Consider the following 21,238-nt stretch of genomic DNA (forward strand, 5'->3'; position numbering starts at 1 on the left):
CTGGGGCTATACAAAGATGGGCAAGGTAGCTTACTAGGGGTGAGACTAAAGGGTAGAGCCCAGTCCCTAATCCCAACACTCTGCTTCCTAACACACAGGATCTGAACAGCTGCTGCTACATGCTCCCCCACACCACCACACACTGAGCCACCTTCCCATGCCTTTTCCACTCTGGTGGACCGAACACTTTGAAACTATGAGCCGAAGTAAACCCCCCCTCTCCTATGATTTGTTCCTCTCAGTCATTTTGTCATAGTGATGGTAAAGTAGGTGTCACATGGTCTATATTTTACTTTGACGGAAAATATTTTTAAAATGTTGAGTAAGACTTGGCCCCAGGCTCTGGTACTTTGCTAGCTCTGGCATTGTGAGCAAAGCTCAGGAAGATGGGATCCTGTCATCTTGTCTCGGGTGTGCCCTCAGAGGGCCAGCTATGGTGATGGACGAGCCCAGTTAGAACGCTTCCTTCCTGGGGCTGCAGAGAGAGCTCAGTGGTTAAGAATGCCTATCGTTCTTGCAGAGGATCCAAGTTTGGTTCCTAGCATCCACATTACATGGCTCACAACTGCCTGCAACTCCAGCTTGAAGTGATCGGAAGTCTCTGGCTTCTATAACCATCTGTACTCAAGAACACATGCTCACTCCTCCACATATCGCATGTAATTAAAAGTAAAATAAATCTTTATCTAAAAAATCCCTTCCTGCCTCTGCTATCTTTTGTCCTCTGTAAGTTAGTTTGCTTTGTGGAGGACTGTAGGGAGAAAGGGATTGTATCTTGCTGCCCAGCCCCACATGAAGCAGCAGCATGCTCGCTTCTCCCATCAACATTAAGTGCCACTGCATACTTAAATCGTTGTGCCTACTTGATCAATGATCCACACAGAATAAAGCCCAAGGACTCTACACTGAACTTTAAGACCAGGATCCCAAGGGAGGCATGGCCTAAGGAGCTCAATGATTCTCGGGCTCAGCCGGGCTTGAGCACTGCCAATCCAAAGAAACAGAAGTCACCAAGAGGCAGCACAGGGTGAGGGGCTGGTATGCCACCCTCGAGTACAGAGTACTGAAGGCAGGAATGGAGTAATGACACAGAGAAGCAACTGATTCTACCCCAGAATTCATCATCTCACGCGACAAGACTGGAGAGAGAGAAACTAAAATGAGCACAGGAAATTCCAACCATAGCTTGGGTTTCTTCTGGACTACTGGGAACCACAGTCACAGGAGAGACTTCTGATACAAACCAAACAATCCCTCAAGAGAGGAGCAAACGGACTTCCAGTGAACATGGCAAGTTGATCCCATATCTATAACTCTATGACGTACCAACTCTGGACATAAAGAAGCCGGGGCATCAGCAAGAGGTCTAGGTATTCAATGGGTCTCCCCATCTTCCTAGACTGCTCCTTCTCCAATCTCATTCCTCCCAGGCCTGCTAGAAGTCATCTGCTCTCCCAAGCATGGAACACAGCTCTCCCCTATGGAGATGGTGGACAACATCACACAGCAGAGTCCTGCCCTCTCCGGGTGAGTTTGTACCATGAAAGATGCTTAAAGGGATTTGGTCCTCTCGTCTGCTACAAGGAAGATCCCTTTGATGACTGCATAGAGTCTGTCCTTTTGTGGAGGCCACACAGGGTCTATGCTCCTGTCCCACCCTTTGGTCATGTTTGAGGCTATAAGTCCACATAGGCCTGGGCTCTGCCCTTCCAGGAACCCAGGTCATCCCCCAGAGGTTTTGACAAAGAGAGAAGCCTCAGGTTCTAGTTGAGTGAACCCATCACCCAGAGACTATTTCCCATTCTAGAAGGGAAGTAAGAGAGAGGGCTATCACAGCCTAGTCTTAGTCCTGGCCAAGCATAGGTGAGAATTTTGCACACTGATGACAACTGATAGAAACAAGCATTTATCTGCACGTTGGAACTCAGGGAGCTCAAGGGAAGCAGTTGTCCATTACACTACATCAGCCTTAGCTAAGAGGCATGATGCTCACCCGGCACAAACTGACTGCTGGGAAGAAGAGGTGCAGCCGTGAGCACACCCATGGCAAGCTCCAGGTTCAGCGAGAGCCGTCTCAAACATAAGGTGAAGAGTGATAGGGCCTCCGCATGTACAAGCATAGGCAAGCACATTATCTGTGCACACATACACACATGCACAGGCATGCATCACATAACAGACACACACAATTAAATAAATAGCTGATTGGAATGGAAACCATCATAAACGAACCTGATGTTTTCTTTCACACACTCACAAAAAAGCCTGCCCTCTCTGTTTCTCTATCTCTGTCTCTGTTTCTCTGTCTCTCTGTCTCTCTCTCTCCCTTCTTTTACTCTATCTCTCCCCGGTTCCTATTTACTTTTGGTGCTAGGGATCAAATCTATACACATACTAAACAAGTGCTCTACCACTAAGCTATGTCTGTAGCTCTTAGGTGTTTTGAAATACGTTCTTGCTATGAAGCTCAGGATAGCCTTGCATTTCCTACGTAGCCACACCATCCTGCAACTCCCAATTTATTGCCTCTGCCTCCCCACCGCTGCCACTGCAGGCATCCACCACCATGCTTGGCTTGTCAAGGACGTCACCTGCAAAGCTGGCTCAGCTCTCATACTGAGTCTGGAACCCTAGTGTCTACACCACATGCCACAGAGATGCAGACACAATACCGGAGGACCACATTCTCCAGCAATAGTACCTGGAGACCCCGGCCATCCAAGTTTATGGATCCAAGTCACTGATTTCGGTGAGGCCACAGAACCAGGTGTGGTGGCACAGGCCTGCCACCCCAGTGTTTGAGTGACTGAGACAGGACAACAGTGAGTTCAAAGCCATTCTGGGCTCCACAGTGAGATCTAGTCTTAAAACCAACTAACCAACCAATGAACAAAAATGAGCCAAGCATGGTGGGACAGTCTTAAAATCTCAGCAGTCGGGAGCCGACTGTTACATAGCTTGAGGCCAACCTGGGCTACATAACAAGACCCTGTCTCAAAAGACAAATGAATGGATGGATTTTTTAAAAAGAGTCAGTGAGATGCAAAGCAAATCATTTCAAAAGGCCTCCAAGACTTTCTTTAAATTGTACTTAAATGTCTGCCATCAAGTAGAGGAAGCGAGGCTGGGAAGAGGTGGGAGTAGGCTTTTGAGGAAGCATTCCGCTGCCTTTGCGTGTACTTCAGCGCCTGAGCGAGACAGAAAGTATTAAAAATTCACACAGCCTTCAATCCGGCCTATCTGACCTTGCCCTGTCCCATTTTAGAGCTCCAGGCAATAAGAACCCATTTCTTCCCTTTTATCCAAATTACCGAAACTTTGAGATCACAGAAAGAGTCCTGAGTGATTCCTGACCACTCTTATGTGGTAACGGCACGGCGAGGAAAACATACTCCAGGCCCATGTGGCTTCTCAGAGCTGTTGCTGGGCTTCTGACCAGGGATGTGACGCCCCTCACTTAAAAGCATGGTGGCCAAGGGTGATGGAGGTAATGGAGGAGGTAGGGGTGGCCATGCACAATTAGGGTCATTAGTAGCATTGCCATCCCACAGAGGGCCTTGAGGGCAGAAGGTTCGAATGCCAGAGATGAAAATAGCCAGGCCACCACAGATGGGAATTAAAGATTCGCCCCAAAAGTAACCTGATGGGAAAGATATTTTCCAATGAGAGAGGGAATGCTGTCATAGTATGTATGCTAGCCCCTGTAGCCTCATTCCTACCCAGGCACTAGCTGCTGTAAGCTTTGAGCTAAGGACTACAAGCCCACACACAAGGAAGTTTATCTAGCAAAATCAAGCTAGGTAAGCAAGGAATAGATGACAGTTATGAGATTCTGGTCTCTTTAGATAAGGCATCCCATCCAAAATTCATATAGGCTTTGTTTAGCATATAAAGATTATATAATATACATATATGTATATATATATATGTATTGAATGTTCTATATTATATAGTATATGTATGTATGTATATCTCCTTACTATATCAGTAGCAACCCAAGTAGAAATTCATATTCGTATGTGTGTGTGCCTGTATGTGCACCTTCATGTGTGTGTGCGAGCATTTGTGTAGGCCAGAGGTCAGCTGTCTACATTGGTTCTCTGCTTGCCTGTTTTTTTTTTTTGTTTTTTTTTTTGTTGTTGTTGTTTTTTTTTTTAAGACAGGGTCTCTCATTGGAACTGGAGCTCCCTGGTTGGGCTAGGCTGGTTGGACAATAAACTCCAGCGTCCTCCTTGTCTCTGCCTCTCCCGCTCTGGGATCGCAAGTGCACGCCACCACTCCTGGATGTTTACGAGGGGCTGGGGATTGAACTCGGGTCTTCACTCTTGCTCAGCAGGCACTTTACCAACTGAGCTATCTCACCAGATCCATGAATCCCTATGTTTAATAAGCCTGCAAGCACACATTCTCTGTGTGATGTACACGTATCCGAGACAGCAGATGTCCTCATCAGCCAGAAGTGAAGTCAGGTAAGTGCAGCAGAACTTAGATTCTTTGTGTCAGGGATGCAGCCTGAAGGTGCCATCTCTCTGGATGAATCTCATCCCCTCAGTTAATCCTTCCTGTAAATGGCCTTACAGGACACCTAAATGTCTATCCCTTAGTTGATTCTAAATCTAATCAACTCAAAAAAGAGAGCATTTTCAACAAATTGTGCTGGCAAAACTGGATGTCAATCTGTAGAAGAATGAAAATAGATCCATATCTATCACCATGCACAAAACTCAAGTCCAAATGGATTAAAAACCTCAATATTAGTCTGAACACACTGAACCTGATAGAAGAGAAAGTGGGAAGTACTCTATAACACATGGGCACAGGAGACCACTTCCTATGTATGACCCCAGCAGCACAGACACTAAGGGCATCATTGAATAAATGGGACCTCCTGAGACTGAGAAGCTTCTGTAAAGCAAAGGACACTGTCACTAAGACAAAAAGGCAACCCACTGACTGGGAGAAGATCTTCACCAACCCCACAACTGACAAAGGTCTGATCTCCAAAATATATAAAGAACTCAAGAAACTAGACCGTAAAAGGCTAATCAACCCAATTATAAAATGGGGCACTGAGCTGAACAGAAAATTCCCAAAAGAAGAAGTTCAAATGGCCAAAAGACACTTAAGATCATGCTCAACTTCCTTAGTGATCAGGGAAATGCAAATCAAGACAACTTTAAGATACTATCTTACACCTGTCAGAATGGCTAAAATAAAAAACACCAATGATAGCCTTTGCTGGAGAGGTTGTGGAGAAAGGGGTACACTCATCCATTGCTGGTGGGAATGCAAACTTGTGCAACCACTTGGGAAAGCAATATGGCAGTTTCTAAGGAAATTCGGGATCAACCTACCCCTGGACCCAGCAATACCACTCTTGGGAATATACCCAAGAGATGCCCTATCATACAACAAAAGTATATGCTCAACTATGTTCATAGCAGCATTGTTTGTAATAGCCACAACCTGGAAACAACCTAGATGCCCTTCAATGGAAGAATGGATGAAGAAAGTATGGAGTATATACATATTAGAGTACTACTCAGCAGTAAAAAACAATGACTTCTTGAATTTTGCATACAAATGGACAGAAATAGAAAACACTATCCTGAGTGAGGTAAGCCAGACCCAAAAAGAGGAACATGGGATGTACTCACTCATATTTGGTTTCTAGCCATAAATAAAGGACATTGAGCATTTAATTCGTGATCCTAGAGAAGCTAAATAAGAAGGTGAACCCAAAGAAAAACATATAGGCATCCTCCTGAATATTAACCTTCATCAGGCGATGAAAGGAGACAGAGACCCATATTGGAGCACCGGACTGAAATCTCAAGGTCCAAATCAGGAGCAGAAGGAGAGAGAGCACGAGCAAGGAACTCAGGACCGCGAGGGGTGCACCCACACACTGAGACAATGGGGATGATCTATCGGGAACTCATCAAGGCCAGCTGGCCCGGGTCTGAAAAAGCATGGGATAAAACCAGACTCGCAGAACATAGAGGACAATGAGGACTATCGAGAATGCAAGAACAATGGCAATGGGGTTTTTGATCCTACTGCACGTACTGGCTTTGTGGGAGCCTAGGCAGTTTGGATGCTCACCTTACTAGACCTGGATGGAGGTAGGTGGTCCTTGGTCTTCGCACAGGGCAGGGAACCCTGACTGATCTTTGGGCTGACGAGGGATGGGGACTTGATCGGGGGAGGGGGACGGAAATGGGAGGCGGTGGCAGGGAGGAGGCAGAAATCTTTAATAAATAAATAAATAAAAATAAAAAAAAATCTAATCAACTCAACAGTCAAGTCCCTACGGAGCTTTTGACATGGATTTTAAGATAAGATGTTTTTATTGAATGGATCTCGCAATTATGGGATATGGTATAATTTAAAAAGTGTTAGCTACCTGTACTATTCTGGTTCTAATTGCTACAGCAATGTGCCTGAAGCAGTTTCTGTTGTGGGGTATCCACCCGCCAGAGAAGGTTATCAGGACACAGATTTAAGTCAATAGAAAGTCTTTATTAGCCAGCTGGTGACTAGTCTGGGCGTTTGGGGTCCCAGTTTACACTGAACCTTTCTCAGGATGGACTTTCAGGCCCAAAATTCCTATCCTGGATTGACACACCTCAGTTAACAAGAACAGTTAGCCAGAAGCAGAATTACAAAAGCCAAAGAGCAAGGTTAGTGCATTGAGAGACTTTCCCAGAATATGAACTTTGATGGATTAGATCTTTGTTTTCTTTTTGGCGGATGGTGCTGTCTACATGCTGAGTTCTATGGCCTGAATGGTACTTCCATCAAGGAGTCAGTTGTGCTGAGGTCTGGAGGCCTACTACAGTCTCCTAAAGAACAATTTAGCCCACAAATTGGGAGGGCAAAGGATGAAGCCAACTGGCCTCATTGCTTTGGGATCTGGTGAGGACAGTTAGTGGTCACGGTGAGGGCACAGACCAGAGCTCCCCAGTGACCTCCTTTAAAGCCCCATCTTCTAAAGGTCCACAGTATCCACTAGGAGACAAGCCTTTACACCATGACATTTCAGGAGCACTCACTGAACAGCCCTGTCTTGTTTGCTTTTCAAGATCTTGAAGACAGATCACATGACTTTCGTGGGTAGGGGTGATGAAATTAAGAAAAGAATCATGGGCCAGAGCAGGTGCTGGGCCCGGGGTCCCTATAGTGACTTCCTCGGCTCCGAATTGCACTCTGTATTTTCAGGGTGTTGTCTCTAAACACCTCTTCCAGGACTCGCGAGGCTGAAAAGCACAGCATGGACATTCTTGGTTTTGCTCTAGATTTGAAGGAAGGGGAGACTGACAAGAGCTCTCCCCTCCTATTACTTCTGTCCTTTTTCTTCCTTCCTTCCTTAATTCATTCTTCTCTTCCTTCATCCATTTCTCTCTTCCATCCTTCCTTCCCTCCCTTCCTTTCTTTCCATCCCTTCTTCCTTTATTTCTTACCTTCTTCCTCCTCTCCCTCCACCTTTTTTCTTTCTCTCCTTTTCTCCCTCCCTCCAATTCCTTCCCTCCTTCATCTTCCTACCCTCCTTTCTTCTCCCTTCATCTCACAGATGCACATCAAAAGGTTTGTGTTAAACCACACAAAACCAACTCGACACCACAGGACTCCTCTCTTATTAGGTGTGTGGACAGGTGTACATGGACCACAGCATCCAATGATGTTGGATATATGGAAATTACAAAATTAAATGAGATGCTTCACTTAGGGACTTTGAGAGGGAATATTTGATAATAAAAGGACATATTAAGATAGACTTAATACAGGCCAAACAAAGAAAACGATAACTTCCCCACTGTCCTCACTAGACCCTATGATGCTCTTTGTTTTTGATTTGTTTTGTTCTATTGCTGCTGTTTTTAATTTGCTTATTAATTTTCTGTCATATACCAAATGCAAGTTAAGCTAGAAATAGGAATTGATCCCTTTTACTTTCCATTGTATTTTAAATAACTAAAGAGAACCTGGACAAAGAAAACAAAAACTAAGAAGAGAAGGCAAGAAAGGAGGGTGGGGAATGTTACTCAGTGGGAGAAAGCGCTGGTGACGAAAGCCTGACAACCCAAGTTTGTTCCTCAGAGTGCACGGAAAAGGGCTGGATTTGGAAAGTGGCGCAGACCTGCAATGGGATGCTCCTACAGCAACATGGGCAGGAGACCAAGGAATCACCTGGAAACTCGTGTCCCCACTGGCCTGCAGTATGCAGTGCACCTCGACAAGGTGGAAGGCGAGAACCAACTCCCGAAAGTTGTCTTTCCCTCTGTGCTGTGGTCCATGCGCACCTGCCCACACACCTAATAAGAGAGGAGCCTTTTGGTGCCGAGGCGTGTTTGTGTGGTTTAACACTGATACTGTCTCCCACGGGCAACAAATTTTAACTCCCCCTTCATTTTCCTCTGCTTTGTGGAAGTTTTAATTGGTTTGCAATTTCATAATAGCAAATGAAAGTGACAGAGACACTGGAAACAGACATATCCTTTCCCTTTACATGGCTAGAGACGAGATGCTTGCTGAAGGGTGACTTCGCAGCAGCCCAAGTTTGGGGTATTATAGGGCAGGCCCAGCACATACCATCACATCTGATGACTCAGCTTAGAGGAGACCAATTGAGAACATCGTCACCACGGTGAAATTAAATTGATTGACACTGTGCCTCCCGTAATGAGCCATCATCCCTTCAACTGTTATAACTGAGAAAAGATGAGAGATGTGGGGGAATCCAGACAGCATGGTTATTTATGTTACGCTGCTCATGGAATGGTTAAGTCAGTAAAGCAACCATAGCCCCAAACTATGAACCAGAGCTCTCTGCTGTACCACAGAAACAGGACATGACATTTCCTCCTGCCAGAAGTGAGGGCACCAAGTCAACCAGAAACCCCGGGACCATATGATGCTCCATTGGCATCTGTCTCCTTTGATCCCTGAGGTTGTAATTGCACCCCTAATTTATGAGATAATCCTCCTAGGAAGTCCCAGCACAGCACCCAGCTCACAGTGTTCTGTCAGTTTAGCTGAAGCACGAGAGGGGCCTGTCCCAGGATGCCCTGGGGGATGCCAGAGTAGGTAGTCAATGCTACCGACTCTATGTGACAAAATTACAGGCCTGAATTCCCACAAGACGTGAAGTCACGGGAACCAAAGCTGAATTCATATATATTTCTTAATTATTTGTAGCCCCTTTTGCTAAGCCAGGGATGGAATAAATCATTTTGAGTTCCTATATGTCTAAAGCCTTCCTATGAATTTTTCCATACAAAGTTGGCTCCTATCCAAGACTAGACCTCAGGTACAAACCACCTTCCCCTCTGATACTAGATGGCTTTCAGAGATAGGTTGTGTCCAGTATAATATCTCTGCATCTGCTGTGGTTCCTGAGACAGTCAGTACCTAGTACCCACTGATGTTTGGGTAAGTTGATTGAATAATTCAGATACCCACCACCAGGGCTAATTCGGCGGCCATGCTGTAGAACATGATGGGAAACTGTGACCAAACAGGCTCCCTGACCGTGCTTCTATCACTCTGGGTCTGGTATTCTTTATCCCCATTTGAAGGTTCAAAGCCCCCTTTATCAGGAGACTCTTGGCTGCAAATGAATTTATTTCTAGGGCCAAGTAACAGAAAATCCTCAAAGGCAGTCTCATAACAAGCCCCAATCAAAAAATGGATAGAGACACACAGGAGAGTTCTTCCTAATGACTCCCTTCCCTCTGTTCCTTCTCTTCTTCTTCCTTGTCCTCTTCCCTCTCTCCCAATTCCCCCTACTCTTCATTTTTTACCTTCTTTTTCATCAGGACTCTTGCTGATCCCAGCACAACCTCAGAGCTCCACCATTGACCGACAGATACAGAAGCTGTGGGACCTTGCAGGCCTGTCTATGCCCAATCTGTTACATTTAACGGGCTGGAGGCAATGAGTTTTCCACATATTTCTAAGAGGAAGGCTTATGACGTGTTAACAAACAAACAAACAAAACAAATGAGACTAGGAAATCCCAGGACGCACTAGCTCAGAAGATCACAGCCTGGGCTTACTCTTTGGCATCAGTCCAACTGGGGCTCCAGTGGCATTCCCAGGACCCAGCTCTGTCTCTGTCTTTTATCCCACATTCTCTATCTGGGCCTTATCCTGAGACGTGTTTTTTCATTCATGGCTTTGAAAAGGCCCAAGCAGCTAAATCTAACATCACATCACAGGTGTCTACTTGTAACTTCTGATATCCCACCTGCATTGTAACACCTGCATCTGTGTTACCCTCTCGGTACAGTTCGAGCACCACTCTACTGTACGCGAGCCAGGCAAGGGCCTGGAGATTGAAAGAACACACAAGAGACCTGGGTCGTTCGAAAGGAGATCAGCCGAATGCCGTTTATTCAACCTTGGGAAAATCTTTATACACCAAGCTGCTGCACAAGGAATTCCCCCAGGCAGGTGGACAATTGCCACACCCAAGATGGAGTAAACAATGTCCCATAGCTAATCACCAGGCAGGGCAGAGGGAGTACAGAAACAAACAGGAAACGCTGGCTGGCCAGAGACTGTCCTCAAAATGAACCCCGGGAGCAGGGGTAGACCCATGGGCCCTACAGGTCCCCCTTTTATATAAATTATATGACTAGGCCTGTCTTAGGTGGCATTGGACATCAGGCAATGCCCCTTACCCGTCATTGTCGCGGTGTAAATGAACGGAAGACGGAAATTATAATAAAATATTCAGCTTTAATTAGGGAAAGACTCACAGAACCGAAGTTCCAGCGGAGAACAGGAAAGTGGAAGGGGCGGCTGGGAGCACACCTGCAATCTTTATAAGTAGAAAATATCCTCGAGGGACTCTGGCCCCTGCTAGCAAGGTGATTGGCTGGGTCTCCCCTACCTGTCATGGGAAAGTGTCCAGGTCAAAACACATTTCCTGAGCCGGCGCCCGGAAGGTCAGCGTGTGAAGGTGGCAGTAGCAACGCGGGTCTTCCCGCTGTTGCTGTGGGGACCACGGCCGAGCACACAACCCCGGCCTGAGGTGGTGGTGGGAAGCCCACCACAGTTTGCTGCGACGTCATGGAGGGTGGCGGGGGAAGTGGCAACAAAACCACCGGCGGGTTGGCCGGCTTCTTCGGAGCGGGAGGAGCGGGTTACTCGCACGCTGATTTGGTCGGCGTTCCGCTAACTGGTATGAACCCCCTGTCTCCGTATTTAAATGTGGATCCACGCTATCTTGTTCAGGACACTGATGAGTTCATTTTGCCAACTGGCGCTAACAAAACTCGAGGCAGATTTGAGCTAGCTTTCTTTACCATTGGAGGATGTTGCATGACAGGGGCTGCATTTGGGGCGATGAACGGTCTTCGGCTAGGATTGAAGGAAACCCAGAGCATGGCCTGGTCCAAACCAAGAAATGTACAGATTTTGAATATGGTGACTAGGCAAGGGGCACTTTGGGCTAATACTCTAGGTTCCCTGGCCTTGCTCTATAGTGCATTTGGTGTTATCATTGAGAAAACACGGGGTGCAGAAGATGACCTCAACACAATAGCAGCCGGAACCATGACGGGAATGTTGTATAAATGTACAGGTGGTCTTCGAGGAATGGCACGCGGTGGCCTGGCAGGACTGACACTCACCAGTCTCTATGCGCTGTATCACAACTGGGAGCACATGAAAGGGTCCCTGCTCCAACAATCACTCTGAATACCATGGCCACCTCAGGATCCGGGGGACATTTCACAGTCATCCAGACAGACTAATAAGTCAGTCTGGAGTAGCTTTCTCTCTTGTACTACAATTACTTTGAACAATTGGAGACTGATTTGCTGTGACAAAGATCATGGATGGTTAGCCTGGACTGCACTGCGTGCCCTTAGTGAGTGGAAGCCAAACCCTTTGGTGGCTCACTGAGTATGTGTTCTCCTTTGGAGATGGTCTTACACCTGTTTCTCTCCTGCCCCCAAGTTGGAAAGCCACTTACTCTCCAAATTCAGGCTGTACTTATTTTCAGTGCTTTTATCACCATGTTTATCAGTTAAAAATCTAAAGCGAATGTTGCCCTGTATTCCAAATAAAGGGTGAAAATAACCAAAGTCAAAAAAAAAAAAAAAAAAAAACCACATTTCCTTATTTCCTTTCTTAGGTTGGGCATCCCCCCAAAAACCTTTCCCGTCATTGGCTCACTAGTCACCCATCACCAAGTTCAGCCAGTTTGTGCTGAAAGATCCTCTGGGGCAATAGCTAAGAGGACTCGCCAAGTGGTGACATTGACCTGAGCTTGCCTTTGGCTCTGGCACCATGAAAACATGGAGATGATGCTCCAGCACATTTAAGCACTCCATAAGGAGGCTGTGCCTGCTCAATCCTTAATAAGTCTGCCCAAATTAGAGCCCTTTAAGTAAGGTCTCAGCGCTGGTGAAAGGAACCCTGGTATAGCTAACTAGAATAATCTCAAGAATCAATTTGTAAATTGTGCACTCCAGGGTCCATGAATAACAGCAATTAGCCTTTTACTGTATAACCTAGCAGAGGTCATCAACCAAAACCAATAGCAAAATTAACTGCAATATTCATTTGCAAATTTAGCTCAAATTGAATGGCCAAGGCATTTGTAATCTGCCCTGAGAAGGTATCCATTGTGCTAGCAGAAGCAACTGACTGATTAGTGGAAAATCCAGCAACCATAGCCACTCTGGCAGCCACAGCAATGGCTGCCAATATCATGGGATGGGTCGATAGGTAGAGGAACAATCCTTGGCACTCGGACCACCACAGCCAGCTGCTCAGGAATCCAGCAACTCTTCAGTTGACAAGCGGTGTCTATTTGATCTCTAGGCTCTGTACTGTCTTCAGGCTTCTGGACAGAAAAATCCACAGCACGCACCAGACACTCAGGTACCCATATTGAACTGTCAGCATCCTGTGGAAAAACACAAACAGCCCCTCTTCCTCACACCAGTACAGGATCTAGACCATACCAGGTACCATCTGCTAGATTCTTCCATTTAACGTGAGGCATCCCGGAAGAATCTGGCCACCAATGCCAGTCAGCAGTGGTATGAGATTGAGCATCAACAGTCAAAAAATTTTAAATGTATAAAATAAAAGACAAATGGTCTCTGGGGGTGGCCATAGTCCTCCTTTTTTGTTTTATGCAAGTAGGCTTTGAGTGTACGATGCACTCGCTCCTCTATAGCTTGTCCTTGAGGATTATAAGGTTGTATTACATATAAAGGCCTAGAGGCCACTTTTGCAACAGTCAGGAAAGACGAGGTGCTGTAGTATGAAATCATTATTTCCAAGGAGTAATACAAGATAGATAGATAGACAGACAAATATACATAGATAGATAGATAGATAGATAGATAGATAGATAGATAGATAGATAGATAGATTACAGATAAATACATAGATGATATATAGATAAATGAAAGATAGAAATGTGTAACATGAGGGCCTGCTTGTTGGGGTTTTTGTCCTGCCCAGTTCCCACATCCAGTAAGCCCCAAAGAAATCACACAGAGGTCTATATTAATGATAAACTGATTGGCCCATTAGCGCAGGCTTCTTATTAACTCTTATAACTTATATTAACCCATTATTCTTATCTATGTTAGCCACATGGCTCAGTACCTTTTTCAGTGGGGCAGGTTACATCCTGCTTCTTCGGTGTCTGGACACGACTGGGGAGGAGCTTCCTTCTTCCCAGAATATTCTTGTTCTTTCTTTCCCCACCTCTACTTCCTCTCTGGTTGTCCCGCCTATACTTCCTGCCTGGCTACTGGGCCAAACAGCATTTATTTAAAACACAATTGACAGAATACAGAATTGTGCCAAACCAGAAATGATTGATAGGCAGATAGATAGATAGATAGATAGATAGATAGATAGATAGATAGATAGATAGATAGATAGACAGACAGTCAGATAAAATTTGTTTCTCAGTCATAACCAAGTTGAATTTCCTCACTGTTACTCACTTGTGACATTTATGAACCAAAGGGCACATACATACCTTGCAGTCATAGATGATAAAGAACTTAGCGACAGTTCTTTCTCTTATCAGTGTAAGTTGTTGGTTCATCTTAAAATTTGATTAGTAATGATACAAAAATCTCAGCCTTCAGTTCATATAGCTCTCTGAATCACGGTAAGGAGTGGGTATCCCTCCATATCACAGGTGAGGATGCAGAGAGTCACAACTACAAAGTGATAACTATATGACTTACTAGCAATAACTTGTCTGTGCTCTGCCTTGCTAGTAGGGATCAGAATCAAACTCAAGCCACAGTTTGTCTGATCCGCCAGACACCTCTCTAGGTGGCGAGTCAGTCTCCTAAGCAGAAAGGGCCACATGGTGAGTCCCCTGCTCCCTCAGTTGTCTGCCCCTCCTTGCTCTTTCTCTGAATGACTGCTCTGTGAACTCAGAGTACGAGAAATCCCTGTCCTTGCTCAGAGGGCCCCTTTCATGGTGAAATCACGTGAACGCACTGCACTCAGGTGGATCCATCTCTGCCAGCCGGCTGCTGAAGTGTTGGCACCGTGTGACTCTGCTCACAATGACAAGCTGCTGAAGTGTCACTGTGGAGCCTCCTGGCCTTCGCTCTCGCTCGCACTGATGTCATCATGTAGGCCAGAAAGTCAGGCAGAATCAGAAGCAAGGAGCAGCAACTGAATCCCGCACTTCTCGGCCGCCCACGCTGACAGGGAAGCTACACCACTGAGAGCATTGAAAGCAATTATTGAAAGCCATTTAAATTCTAAATACACTGAATTTTAGAGGAAAAAAAATTGCAATGAAATGACACTTTCATGAAAAATGTATGAGGTTGCTTCCAGTAATTATAGATCAGTGTGGATGCTTCTTTCATTGGCCACTAATTTATATCAATTATTTATTGAGTCCTATGAAGCTGTATGCTAAGAACCACTTAGCACTAGGTGCCCAAATGTGCATCTTCAAGGGACCACTATAGCCTCTGTCTGGATTTTTGCCTCCTGTGAGTGACATGAAAAGAAAGGATAAGCTGCTGAGACGATTTCTGTCTCAGTCAGGGTTCCTATTGCTGTGAAGAGACACCACGACCATGGTAACTCTTCTCAAGGAAAACATTTAATTGAGGTTGAGGCTTACAGTTTCAGAGGTGCAGTCCATTATCATCATGATGGGACATGGAGGCATGCAGGCAGACACAGTGCTGGGGAGGAAGCTGAGAGGCTTCAGCCTGCAGGCAACAGCAAGTGGTCTGTCTCCCTGGGCATGGCTTGAGCATATATGAGACCTCAAAGCCTGCCTCCACAGTGACACACTTCCTCCAACAAGATCACACCTACTCCAATAAGGCCACACCTCCTAATAGTGCCCCTCCCTTTGGGGATAATTTTCTTTCAAACCACCACGACAAATAAATAAATAAATAAATAAATAAATAAATAAATAAATAAAATTAAGATAGTGTCTCATGACCAGGCATAGTGGCACACACCTTTAATCCTAATACTTAAGAGGCAGAGGCGGGTGGATTTCTGTGAGCTCAAGGCCAGCCTGGTCTGCAAAGTGAGCTTCAGGAGGACAGTCAGAGCTACACAAATAAACTCTGTCTTGAAAAATCATAAAAATAAAAGGTTAAAAAAAAAAAACCTTAAAAATAGGGTCTCACGGATCCCAGGCTGGCCTTGAACTCATTATGTAGCCAAGGATGACCTTTAACTTCTGATTCTCTTGCCTTCACCTCCCAGGTATCATTTTTTAAAAAATACTAACCGCTATTTATTTTTTAAGCGAAAAAAAAAAAAAAGTGCTTAATTTATCATGGTCACCACACTGAAGAGACAGTGAAAGGCACGTTGCTGTTGCTAAGTAACTATTATATGTCTATTTCAGTATTAAAATAGATAATGAATCTGAAGATTCGAAAGATATTTCTGGAAAAAAAGATTGACGTAGTTGAGATAATGTTTAGGAGAAAACAAAAATCTTGCACAAACATTTTTTTAAAACATGTGTAAGCCAGGAATGGTGGTACGCACGTGTGTTCCTACCACCCAGGAGTGTCACTTGATGCGTATGTGTGAGTACCTGCTTGGATATATGTGCACCATGTGCATGCAATCCCAGAGTGGCCAGAAGAGAGCATGGGATTCGCCAGAACTGGAGTTAGAGGCAACTGTAAATCACTATGTAGGAACTGAACCTGGGTCCTCTTTCAAGACCAGAAAGTGCTCTTAACCACTACGCCATCTCTCCAGGCCCATAAAGTGCCATTCTTTTTTTTTTTTTTTTTTTTTTTTTGTGCCATTCTTAATTTGTAGTTATCTCCACCCCCTGACCTCTAAAGCTATGCTGAGAATGTTTACAACATTTAAAAAAAAAAAAAAATTTTTTTTTTCTCCAATGCCATAGAAGATTCCCTTTTAAGAGAATCCCTGGTGGTCTGAAGTGGAGACCACAGCAGGAATTGTCCTGACTCCCTGGATGACCTGCCCACCCTGGACCCTTTTCAGGTTCTTTCATGGCGTCTGACCATAAAAACAAATGGAGAATGTTTGGCCCCTGGACATAGAGCAAATTCAAAGCTCGGATCCACCACTGAGTTTGCGTGCTACACTGTAGTCTTCCTACCTTTGTGTTGCTTTCTGGTTTTCGTGTTTTATGATAACAAAAGTGACCACTATATACAGAACACGAAGTCTTGCAAAAATAAAGAAGATGTCTCAATGAGACTGTAGCATCAGCGTCATTGGGTGAGGGGTTTAATGTCAAGGTGAGCTAACTGCATGGGCCCAGAGATTGAAAAAAACTTTTTACAAGGCTGGGTCAATAAACTCAATTCCAAATCACCTCACAAAATCCCTTTAGCCTCCATGGTTGACCAGTCGCCCTTCAATCTGGTCCTCACAATAGGCCATTCTGCATCATTCCTATCTTTCCCATGTTTTATACAATATGTGTGTGTGTGTATTATATATATACATATATATATACATATACATATATACTGGCTTATTCTCTCACCATTTTTCTCTCCTACTTTCTTGGCCTGGCTAACCTTCATCAGCCTTAAAAGGTCAATTTCAAGCACTTCCTGTTTTGAAGACTGTTGTTGGGTAGTTTCTGTCCCTTCCCATCCTCTACTTCCCTGGATCATAAATCCCTAGGAGGGTAACTACCCCAACACACACTAGGCTTCCTACTAGTAACTAACTCCTAGTATGACTGGAACATCTCGGACAATCTGGTATTCCCAGGGCAGGCACAGAGGGAGAGGGCTTCCCATATATGTTATAATTAACAAATATCAGCCAAGCCAGCAAAGAAACCCTGCTGTAGTACAGAAAAACTGCACCTTGAGGACAAGCTTAGACATGCTTCATTGGTTCAAATCACAAGAAATTATTTTTATCCCAATTCCTTCCCCAAACTTTCTAACAAGGGCGGTTTCATTTCAAATTAGTATAATTGTTAATGATAATGGTAATAGTTGTCTAGAAAAACAACAAAATTGGAACTAGAGTTATTACTCATGTTTGCCTACTGTGCATAAAATCCTTGATCTCCAGCCCCATATAAACCAGGCATAGATAGCGGTGCACATCTATTATCCCAGAACTCCAGAAGTGGAGGCAGGAGAGGCTCATAAGTTCAAGGTCATCCTTGGCTACTTAGCAAGTCTGAAGCTAGCCTTGTCTACATGAGACCCTACCTCCAAACAAACAAACAAACAAACAAAAAACAATTGAAGGCATGATTCTTTTTTTTTAAATGAACAAATAAAATTGATGAAATCTTAAATTCTTCCTTCAGTAGAATAGATACAGAGTGTAGTAAAACTAGAAATAACAGTTTATCATCTTTAAATAGTTCCTTGTCTGCTATAAAGCACTTTTGAATATAAGATGACCTTTTATTGGCTCATATTTCCATTAAACGCTACAATATAGCATTAAGCCCAAGCATCTGGCATTGCAAGTAGAGTATATAAACAGCTCAGCTGTAAGGCCAGGGTGCCTGCGTTCTCATCAAGTTCAGCAGTCTGTCTGCGTGACCCTGGGCAAGCTGCTTGACATCACTCCCTACGCCCTCACCCACACAACGAAGACGGTGCTGCATTCTGCACTGTGAACTATAAAATGAATTAATCCTGTGATTCTCAACCTGAATTACACATTGCGTTCACTGGGGAGCTGTAAGCGAAAAACAAAGAGGCCAGGGGGCTGGAGAGGTAGCTCAACATTTAAGAGCATGTACCGCTCTTGCAGAGGACCAGAGTTCAGTGCTCAGCATCCACCTCTGGTGGCTCACAACTGGCGGTAACTCTACTTCCAGGTGAGCCCAATTAGGACTATAGATGTGGCTTTCAAGAGCACCTGTACTTGTGTGCACACATCCCCCATGCAGACCAACACAAGCACACACACAGACATAATTAAAATTTTTTAATTATTTTTTAAAAAAAAAGCTCAAGCCACCTGGGATGGTTAATTTTAGGTGTCAACAGGATTGAATTAAAGAAGAACTGGAGAGATGGTTTAGTGGTTAAGAGCACTTGTTGCTCTTCCAGAGGACCTGGTTTTGAGTCCCAGCACGCATATGGCAGCTCACAACCATCTGTAACTGAGCCTTCTCCTGGTCTCTATGGGAAATGCATGCTGTACAGACATACTTGCAGACAAAACACTCATATACATAAAAATAAATTATTCTGAAGTAAAAATGAATAAAGATGATCCAGAGAGTTGATTAAGCATTGCCTCTTGCTCTGTGAGGTGTTTTCTTTCCAAAGTCTCTCTCTCTCTCTCTCTCTCTCTCTCTCTCTCTCTCTCTCTCTCTCTCTCTCTCTCTTGTTCTCTCTCTCTTTCTTTTGTTCTGGGCTCACTAGATTTGACTCCAGGATTCTCCCTCACCAACCCTCTGGTCTGCAAACCTCTGGTCTGTGCTGAGAACCCCACCATTGGCTTTCTCAGGTCTGCAGCTCTGGAACTCCTAGACCGTGCTGGAGAACTCAGGATCTGCAGCTTACAGCTGGTCATGAGCACATCTCAATAACTCTAGGCCGGGCGGTGGTGGCGCACGCCTTTAATCCCAGCACTTGGGAGGCAGAGGCAGGCGGATCTCTGTGAGTTCGAGACCAGCCTGGTCTACAAGAGCTAGTTCCAGGACAGGCTCCAAAGCCACAGAGAAGCTCTGTCTCAAAAAGACCTAAATAAATAAATAAATAAATAAATAAATAAATAAATAAATAACTCTAATAAGTTTTCCTCAAATAAATAGGAAGGCAAATGGATAGACAATAGTAGGTGGATGGATAGATAGATAGATGGAAGATAGATTATAGATAGCCTATTGGTTCTATTTTTCTGTAGAACCCTGATTAATACACCACCCAGTAGAACATTTGAATGTATCCAGGTCATCAGGGCAGTGTTACCTGTCTCCCAGGTACATCCAATCTGCTGACAGCAGGCACCGAGACCCATCAGTTCAGTATATGTTGCCTATCAAGGAGTCCTCACTATGCAGCCCCCCCCCATCCTGTGCAGCATTGTCAAATGGGAAATTTGCTTGATCCATCTGCATTGTCCTGGGATGGGGATGCAGAACAACTATGGAGCTCACTCTCTACTGGTTTTCCTTTTATTTTATTAGAGAATAATTATTCTATTAGAGAATCCTGTGCCGTTTACCCTGCTCCAAACTTTCTCTATTGTTACCTTTAAAATATATACAAGTAATTTGAAAAGAAAAGAGCAAGTCCTATGACTCCCAGCACTGGGGAGGCTGAGGCAGGAAATTGTGAGTTCAAGGCCAGTCTGACTACATAGCAAAGTCTTCTCTCACAAAATGGAAGGAGGAAAGGAAACGGGAAAGAAGACAACACGGGAATACACAAATTTTCATGTGGAAGTTTTTGAAAAATAAACAGTGTGTACATTTTAAATTTCATGCTGTCCTAAGTACTGTGATGAAATCATGCCATCCCAATCCATCTGGCTAAGGACACAACTCCCTCTGTACAGTGGATCCACAGCGAGAACACCACCCTCCTGCTAGCCATTCCGGTAGCCATCCTGGCTGTCTCGTCAATATTGTAGGATTCACATCCAAGGTACTGTCCTTTGGCTTCACCGCAGCCCCAGATTACCAGAGCAGCAGTGTGAGAGATTGAGTTGTGCCGAAGAGAAGTTACAAATTGAAAAGTAAGAGTTCGGAATTTAACCAGAAGAGGTCAAATCGACGACGTTGCGAAGACTCACAGAAAGAACAACTCTGCCCTCCACACATTTTGTAAGAAGGAAAAAGAAATGTACGCTGGTACTGCTGTGACACCCTCCACTGTAAAAGTTACAGCCACAGTGTGTGTGTGGCAGGTGCCCCGGGAGAAGAGCCACACAGGCACGTGCTCTAAAACCAGGTCACTCACGCTGTATGTTTTACACCCTTTGCACCCTACTTTAATGGTTCATGAGAATTTTAATGGCAAGTGTATTTCCAAGATTTATGGTTGTTGTTGGTTTAACTCTTTGTTCTTTGTGGAACCCACCACCCAGCTCCCAAAATACACACAATCTTATTCTTACTTATGAATGCCAGGCCTTAGCTTGGCTTGTTTCTAGCCAGTTTTTCTTAACTAAATTAGCCCATCTACCTTTGGCCTCTGGGTTTTTTCCTTTTCTTACCTCTGTATATCTCACTTTCACTCTTACTCCATGGCTGACTGCATGCCTGGGTGGCCGTGTGACTGGGGGCCCCTAGCAGTCTCCTCTCCCTGTTCTTCTTCTCCTTGATTCTTCTTCCCATAGTTCTTCTCCTATCTATTCTCTCTGCCAGCCAGCCCCGCCTATCCTTTTTCCTGCCTTGCTATTGGCTGTTCAGCTCTTTATCAGACCAATAAGATAGAAATGCGGCAGGTTGGGTGATGGCAAAAGCAGTAAGAAAGGCTGTTTTAGTTAGGGTTTTGTTGCTATGGCAACCACCATGATTATAAGCCACTTAGAGGAGAAAGGAGTTTACTCATCACCAAGAAAAGTTAGGGTAGGCGCTCAAATCAGAACTTGAAGGCAGAAACCATAGAGGGCATTGTTTGCTGGAATCCGTTAACATGAAAATTCTGCTTTGCTACTTGCAAGCAAACCACTACCCCAATACAAGGAGCTAATCTGAGACCAGTGTTCCTAGGGCCACCCAGACCTGGAACTGACTTGATAAAGCTTGTGCTGTCATGGATGAACTCCGCCA

The 21,238-nt window shown here is 44.7% G+C and overlaps 1 protein-coding gene across 1 annotated transcript; it reads left to right on the forward strand.

Annotated features, from left to right (window-relative positions):
- The first annotated feature begins 11,067 nt into the window (after nt 1-11,067).
- Nucleotides 11,068-12,073, forward strand: LOC130870105 (mitochondrial import inner membrane translocase subunit Tim23-like). The gene has a single exon (XM_057762688.1). It carries the CDS (start codon nt 11,077-11,079, stop codon nt 11,704-11,706), a length of 630 nt encoding a protein of 209 aa, XP_057618671.1. The 5' UTR covers nt 11,068-11,076; the 3' UTR covers nt 11,707-12,073.
- The last annotated feature ends 9,165 nt before the right edge of the window (nt 12,074-21,238 follow it).

Source organism: Chionomys nivalis, chromosome 2 (genome assembly GCF_950005125.1).
Source record: "Chionomys nivalis chromosome 2, mChiNiv1.1, whole genome shotgun sequence".
In the NCBI taxonomy this organism is placed as follows: Eukaryota; Metazoa; Chordata; class Mammalia; order Rodentia; family Cricetidae; genus Chionomys; species Chionomys nivalis.

Excerpts from the sequence above, each read along its gene's own strand:
- LOC130870105 (XM_057762688.1), top strand. The coding sequence starts at position 11,077 with ATGGAGGGTGGCGGGGGAAGTGGCAACAAAACCACCGGCGGGTTGGCC.